The sequence below is a fragment of the Chrysochloris asiatica genome, unplaced genomic scaffold (assembly GCF_000296735.1).
Source record: "Chrysochloris asiatica unplaced genomic scaffold, ChrAsi1.0 scaffold00069, whole genome shotgun sequence".
Lineage (NCBI taxonomy): Eukaryota > Metazoa > Chordata > Mammalia > Afrosoricida > Chrysochloridae > Chrysochloris > Chrysochloris asiatica.
Window position 1 is genome coordinate 4,429,442 of NW_006408587.1, and position 7,661 is coordinate 4,437,102.

Here is a 7,661-nt window from a genome sequence, read left to right on the forward strand (position 1 = left end):
GCACTATTTACTTTCAGAAAACAAGGTCGTATCATCTGCATATCACAGGTTGTTAATGAGTCTACAATTCTTGATACCGTTTTTCTTCACATAATCCAGCTTCTCAGATTATTTGCTTAGGATACAGAATGAATAAGTATGGTGCAAGAATATAACCCTGGTGCACACCTTTGCTAATTTTAAACCATTCAGTGTTACCTTGTTCTGTTCAAACAACTGCCTCTTGGTCTATGTACAGTTTCCTCATGAGCAAAATTAAGTGTTCTGGAATACTTATCATCTGCAATGTTGTCCATATTTTGTCATCATTCACACAATCAAAAGCCTGTGCATAGTCAATAAAGAACAGTAAACATCTTTCTGGTATTCTCTGCTTTCTGCAAAAATCCATCTGACGTCAGCAATGATATCCCTTGTTCTACACCCTTGTCTGAATCTGGCTTGAATCTGTGGCAGTTCTCTGTCAATGCACATTTGCAGCTGTTTTTGGAATATCTTTAGCAAAATTTTACTTGTGTACTTGCATACGAGCAATTGATAGTCTGTTAATGATATTGTCTGATGACTTCCACATTCAGTGAGGTCACCTCTCTTTGGAATGGGCATAAATATGGATCTCTTCCTGTCAGCTGGCCAGGTAGTTGTCTTCCAAATTTCCCGGCATAGATGAGTGAGTGCCTCCAGTGCTTTATCAGTCTGTTGAAGATTTCAATGTGCATTCCATCAATTTCTGGAGCCTTGTTCTTTGTCAGTGCCTTCACTGCACCTTGAACTTCTTCCTTCAGGATCATTGGCTCTTGATCATATGCTACCTGTTGAAATGGTTGAACATCAACCATTTCTTTTTGGTACAATGACTCTGCTTTCTTTTGATGCTTTCTGCATCATTCAATAATTTGCCCAGTTGTTGTTGTTGTTAAGTGCTGTCAAGTCGGTTCCGACCCATAGCGACCCTGTACAGGGTTTCCGAGGCTGTAAATCTTTACGGGAGCAGAAAGCCTCATCTTTCTCCCGCGGAGCAGCTGGTAGTTTCAAACCGCTGACCTTAAGGTTCACAGCCCGATTCGTAACCACTACACTACCAGAGCTCCTTTGCCCAGAGAATCCTTCAATATGCCAAGTCAGGGCTTGAATTTTTTCTTTAGTTCCCTCAGTTTAAGAACTGTTGAGCTTGGTCTTCCCTTTTGGTTTTCTAACTCCAGGTCTTTGTTACAATATTTGTCTTCTTGAGCTGATCTTTGAAATTTTCTATTCAGCTCTTGCACCTCCTCATTTCTTCCATTTGCTTTAGCACCTCTACACTGAAGAGCAAGTTTCAGAGTCTCTTCTGACATCCATTTTGATTGTTTCCTTCTTTCTTGTATTCTTAATAGCCTTTTGTTCTTCCTGTATGATGTTCTTGATGTCATCCCACAACTCTTCTCGTCTTCAGTTCTTCAGATAATCTCTAAATTCAGGTGGGAAATGTTCAAGTTCATATTTTGGCTCTCATGGACTGGTTTTAATTTTCTTAAGCTTCAGCGTGTACTTGCATACGAGCAATTGATGGTCTGTTCCCCAGACTGCTCCTGGCCTTGTTTTGTATGATAATATGGAGCTTTTCCACTGTCTCTTTCCACAGATGTAGTCAATTTGGTTTCTGTGTATTCCATCTGATGACATCCATGTGGATGATCATCTTTTATGTGGTTTTAAAAGGGTATTTGCAATGAAGGTCTTGCAAATCCTATCATGCAATCTCCAGCATCATTTCTATCACCAAGGCCATATTTTCCAACTACTGAGCCTTCCTTTTTGTTTCCAACCTTTGCATTCGAATTTCCAGTAATTATCAGTCCATCTTGATTGCATGTTTCATCAATTTCAGACTGAAGAAGTAAGTAGAGTTCTTCAATTTCATCATCAATGGTTTTAGTGGTTGGTGAGTAAATTTGCATAATAGTTATATTCATAATAGTTGTATTAACTGGTTTTCCTTGTAGGTTTATGGATATTATCCTATCACAGACAGCATTGTACTTCAAGACATATCTTGATATGCTCTTTTTGATAAGAAATGCGATGCCATTTTTCTTCAATGTGTCATTCCTGGCATAATAAATCATGTGATTATCAGATTCAAAATGACCAATACCAGTCCATTTCAGCTCACTAATGCCTAGGATATCGATGTCTATATGCTCCATTTCATTTTTCTTGACAATTTCTAATTTTCATAGATTCATATTTCATATATTCCACACTCTCTTCATGTTCAGTTCTGCCCCATCAGCAAATGAAGGTCCCAAGGGCTTTAGTTCATGCATGCCATCATGGTCAACTCTACTTTGAGGAAGCAGCTCTTTCTCAGTCATATTTGGAATGCCTTCCAACCTGAGGGGTTCACCTCCCATCACTATATCTTACAATAGTCTAGTGCTCTTTATCATGTTTTGTTAGTCAATATTCTGGTGCTGACACTGTTTCCCTGCGATTCATAAGGTTTTCAGTGACTAAACATTTGGAAGTACTTTGTCTCTCCTTCTTCCTAGTTTGTCTTCATTGGGAAGCTCATCTGAAACCTGTTCACCATGGGTGACCCCGCTGGTATTTAAAATACCGGTGATATATCTTCCCGAGTCACAGCACCATGCAAGCCGCCACAGTTCAACAAATTGACACCTGAGGTAGGATGTTGGATACCAGCTTCACCTGTGAATCGGACAGAAGTTGTTGTCCAGATTAATCCAAATGTTGCAATCCAGAAAAGGAAAATGTATGCCAGGCTGGCGGAAACCACAGTCTTTAGTTAATGATAGCTTTCATTAATGTGAAATAAGAGTAGAGAGGTTAAACTGACATGTATTAAGGACTTGGGAGGATTGGGAAGGCTCTGTGGCACACAGTAAATTCTCAATCATTTTTATGCTAAGAGTAAATTCCAAAGGGAGTAAGTAGGAACACATATAGAGTGTAATCTTGTTCTATTGGGGGGCGGGAAGGGAGGTTGTGTGGAGTCCAATGGAATGAGGACACGATTTTGTTGAGGCTAGGAAATGAGCCAGGAAATGAAGGATAGGGATAAATGGCACATTTCTGAAGAAGAGTTCCTTAGAGACAGTGCTAAGGACTGCTTAATTAACATGTAAAACTACTCTGGAGGAAGGGAGGGCATAAGGAACTCTCCAAGGTTTGCTGATGACACAGAATTCCCCTGTGCACAGTTCTCATGAACCTAAGAAAGTGGGCAAAGAAGTGACAGAAAGTGACGCTAGAGATCAAATTCATAGCGTCAAACTCCTGCTTACAACCAAGGAAAGTACCTGGCAGTTAATATGGGCTATTTCCTGAGAACTTCAGTCCAAGAAGGCTACAGACAGAAAGGCAGGTGAAACACTAGGATTTCTGATAATAATCTGAAGACCAAAGGGCCCAGAATAGAGTGGTCCATTGATAAACAGAGTATGTGTGCAGCTCTGGCTCACTTATACTGGGCATAGAGGAGGTTCAAGAAAAGGCACTGAAAATCTTTGAAGGGCCAGTGATATAGCATTCAGATAAAGGGAGAGAAACTTTTAGGTCTGAAAGGCAAAGACTAAGAAAGCAATAATCAAAACGCGTAACTAACACCGTGAGCAGACACAATGTAAACTTGCTCATCAAACCTTGGCATTCTGAGTTGGAAACTTGAGTGCCTTGCTTTCTGCTGTGTGATGATGAGAGCAGTGCTTGGTGTGATTGAGTTGGGGACTGGATGCGATCAGTAGGGTACCAGTGCTGCCACAATGCTAACCACAGAGGAGTGTCCATAAAGCAATCTGAAGTCCTCAGGCAATCATGACCCCACAATGTCTGTTCGCTGGAGGGACATGGTATTGTTAACAGTGTGTGCATCTGCCGTTGGAAATATGAGTTTGGCTCCAGGTCCACTCCAATCTTCATTTTCCATCACAATACCTATCCTTCATGAAGATGCACTACAAGCCTATATTCATTCAATAAGCAGGATTGTATTTCATCTTCATAAAGGGGTGCTGAGAAGAAACATAATGATGAATAAGAAGAATTCCTGTTCTCGTGGAGCTGAGAGTGTAGTGTGAGAGAATGACAGTCCCATATCTGAATGGTGCTTGATTTGAGAAAGGCCGCACAAACAGATTGCCAACGATCATGGGTGAAAAAGGGTTTTGGAAACTGTAAAGCACCAAATTAATATCACTTAATACTGCACTTGGAGTCCTGTGGCATTGTAGTATAAGCACTGGACTTCTAACCTCAAGATCAGCAGTTCAAACCCACCAGCTGCTCCTTGGAAACCCTATGCAGTGTCGCTATGAGTCGGAATCGACTTGATAGCACTTAACAACAACAAAATATTGCCCTTGTGTTAGTTTTCTATTGCTGGAACAAATTACCTCCAAATTTATGGTGTACAGCAACAGACATTTATTATCTTCCAATCTGGGGGGGAAGGTGCAGTCAGATGTGCAAAATGGCTTTTAAAGGGCTAAAATGAAAGGCTGCTTTCTTTCTCAAGGTTCTAGGGGAGAATCTGTCCCTTGTATTTTCTAGGGGTTCATGCAATTCGTTGTCTCCTGGCCACATCATTCTGACCTCTGCTTCTGCTGGCACGTCTTCTCTGATCTTGCTGCTTCCCTCTTGTGATAGTTAAGATTCTGTGTCAACATGATTGGACCAGGATTCACCATGATGTGATTTGATATGATAAACCAATAAGAAGATTAAGGGTGGGACACAACCCTTAATTCCATCACCACCCTGACACAATTTATGGGAGATTCACAAGGGTGTAGCATGCGCCACCTTTTATCTTACAAAAGATTAAAATAAGAGAGACATGAAAGAGGGACCTCCTATCACTAAGACAGAAGAGCCAGGAGTAAAGTGAATCCTTTGAACCTGGGGTCCCTGCACTGTGACGCTCCTAGAGCCTGGGGAAGATTGATGCCAAGGGGAATGAAGATCTTCAAGGAATACTGGGGTTACACATGCTAAACGGAGGCAAGCACCTTTCCCCAGAACCAAGAAAGAGAAAGTCTTTCTCAAGAGCCAGCACTGTGAATGTGGACTTCGAGCTCCCTGGACTGTGAGAGACTCAAGTTCTGGTTGTTAAAGACATTCACTTTTGATATTTCTGTTACTCTGGTAGTGTAGTGGTTACGAACAGAGCTGCGAACTCCAAGGTCAGCAGTTCGAAACTACCAACTGTTCCGCGGGAGAAAGATGAGGTGTTCTTCTCCCGTAAAGATTTACAGCCTCGGAAACCCTGTACAGGGTCGCTATGAGTCAGAACCGACTCAACGGCACACAGCCACCACCACCACCAGCATTAGATAAGTAAGACCTTTAATAAGGATCCTTGTGATTATACTGGGCCCACCTGGATAATCCAGGACCATCTCATCATCTCAAGAGCCTTAACTTAATCTCATCTGCAAAGTCCCTTTTACCATGTAAGGTAACATATTAATAGACTCTGGGGATTAAGATGTGGACCATTATTCAGTCTATCACTGCACTCCTGGGTTTATAATATAGTAAGGCTATAGCAGGAAATCATATCAACCCTGTAGAACAGGGTAGAACGACGCCTTAGGGTTTCTAAAGCAGATGTTGTTGTTAAGTGCCTTTGAGTCAGTCCCAACTCATAGTGACCCTGTATAGGGTTTTCAGGAAGTGGCTGGTGAATTTGAACCACCAACCTTGAGGTTCAAATCAACCTTCTGGTCCAGCGCTTTATCCCAGAGCACCACACTAGGACTTCTCTAAAGCAGATAGTCTCATCTTTTCCCCTCAGAGTGACTGGTGGGGTTTAACCGACAACCTTGCAGCTTATAGCCCAACATGGTCACTATGAGTCAGGATAGACTTGATATGTGTATCAGGAAATGGGCTATCCTTAGAAATCAGTAAGCAGAATTGGGCTACTCCAAACACAGACTTGCTGGTGGATTACTATTCAGTTTCAGTTTCATGGCAGGAAGCAGAATGAGTTTCTGAGAAATGATTGCTGATGCCTTCTGTGTCCATTCATGACAAGGTAGACAATAGTGTTCTAAGGGGACCACTAGGACAAGTGAAGGCACTGGTTGCTGCCACTCAGGAGCTCTGAGACCTTGGGCAAGGATATTACTTTCTAAAGTTCTAATCTCCACTTAAATCAATGAGGATATTTAATATTGTTTATCACCCATGAAACCACCTGAGACAGTGCATGGTCCTCAATACATGTCTATTTTGCAATGTCTCCTGAATTCATCCTTCCCTTTTTCTGTCTTTTACTGCAGACACTGCCTTGGTCCAGGTCTCATCAGAAACCTTCACTGACTTGACAGTCACATCAATGCCTCAGCCTGGCTGTAGAGCCAATGGTTAGGAGCAACAGCTTTGGAGCCAGATGAACCAGCCTGTATGAGCAGTGGAATCTGGAACAAGTCCCTTAAACTCTGTAAGCTTCAGTTTCCTTCTCTGTACAGTGGGGATAACAGTGTCTATCAGACTGGGTTGTCCCGAGGATTAAATGAGATGATGGTTGTGAAGGATTTAGCTGTGTCTGGCACATCTTTCTTCCTTTACAATTGTATTCACTGAACAACCACCACATTTCCTGAAGCATACCTGTACATCAGAGAGACATTGTTTATAAACAATTCCCTTTGCTTGGAGTATGCTAATTGTGTCCTTTACTAATTTGGGGGGCTTCAGTTCTGCTCTGCTCTCCAGTAATTTGTTCAGCCTTTAACAGCTTTTTTTCAGCTATGGCTACTTATGCAGATCTTTGCCTCAATACAGGGCATGAGTTCCTGGCTGCAGTATGTTGGAGAAGTATTCTCTCCACCTCACCGACCTCAGTTTCTTTCCTTATCTGCAATGAGTTAATTGGTCTGCAATGGCCCTTCCAACTCCGATATCCAAAACCGACAGAATTTCAGAAGATGCAGAGAGACCTTGAAGATTGCCTACCTCACCCATTTCCTTTCCCAGAAAGAGAAATTGAGGGTCATCATTTAATACTGTTCCATGTCTGCTCTCCATTGCAAGGCTTCCTGGAAGGTGTGCAGTTTTGTTTTCCCAACCCAGCGAGGGACGACTCTCTGGCGTCTCCAGGGCTCAGGGCGCCGGAAACACGTGTGTGCTCACCTACGTGTACACACGTGAGCACACCTTCAGCAGTGGGGGGCGCTCTGGCCGGCAGGGGGCAGCACAGACTCAGCTTGCAATTACCCGGCGCAGCCCCGAGGGAGGAGGGCGTGCTGCAGTCCCGGCGGCGGTGGCGGCGGCGGCGGCGGCTGGAGGTGCAGCTTCCCAGGTGGGAGGCGGGGGCTGCAAGCACAGGAAGAGCCGCCTCGGGAGCAGGCTCTCAGCTAGGCCTCCTCCGGCCCCCAGCGCGACGCGGCGAGTGGGAGCAGCGCGCCAGGAGCACGCAGGCGCCTTGTCCAGCTGGCCCTCCGCCGGCGCGCGGCGCGCGGCGCGGGAGCAGCCCGCAGCCCGCCCCCTGCGCCCCCCACAACCCACGACTCCCCTAGTCCGTCTGTGGACGGCCTTTGGGAGCGGCCCCTTTGCAGCCAGCACAGATCACCCGCTCTGGAAAGCTCGCGGCGGCTGCAACTGCGGGATAGTCCCGGGGCCGCCCCTAGCGCGCCCTCCCGCCTGTGGCCACT

General features: G+C 44.3%; 1 protein-coding gene across 1 annotated transcript in view; it reads left to right on the top strand.

The window, feature by feature from the left end:
- The window catches only part of EPB41L4B (erythrocyte membrane protein band 4.1 like 4B), a 223,632-nt gene that overhangs the window by 27,739 nt on the left and 188,232 nt on the right, over positions 1–7,661 (top strand). Inside the window, exon 3 of the mRNA XM_006864734.1 lies at positions 7,081–7,618. Within this exon, the coding sequence (XP_006864796.1) occupies positions 7,081–7,618 (538 nt within the window). The remainder of the gene's footprint in view (positions 1–7,080; positions 7,619–7,661) is intronic.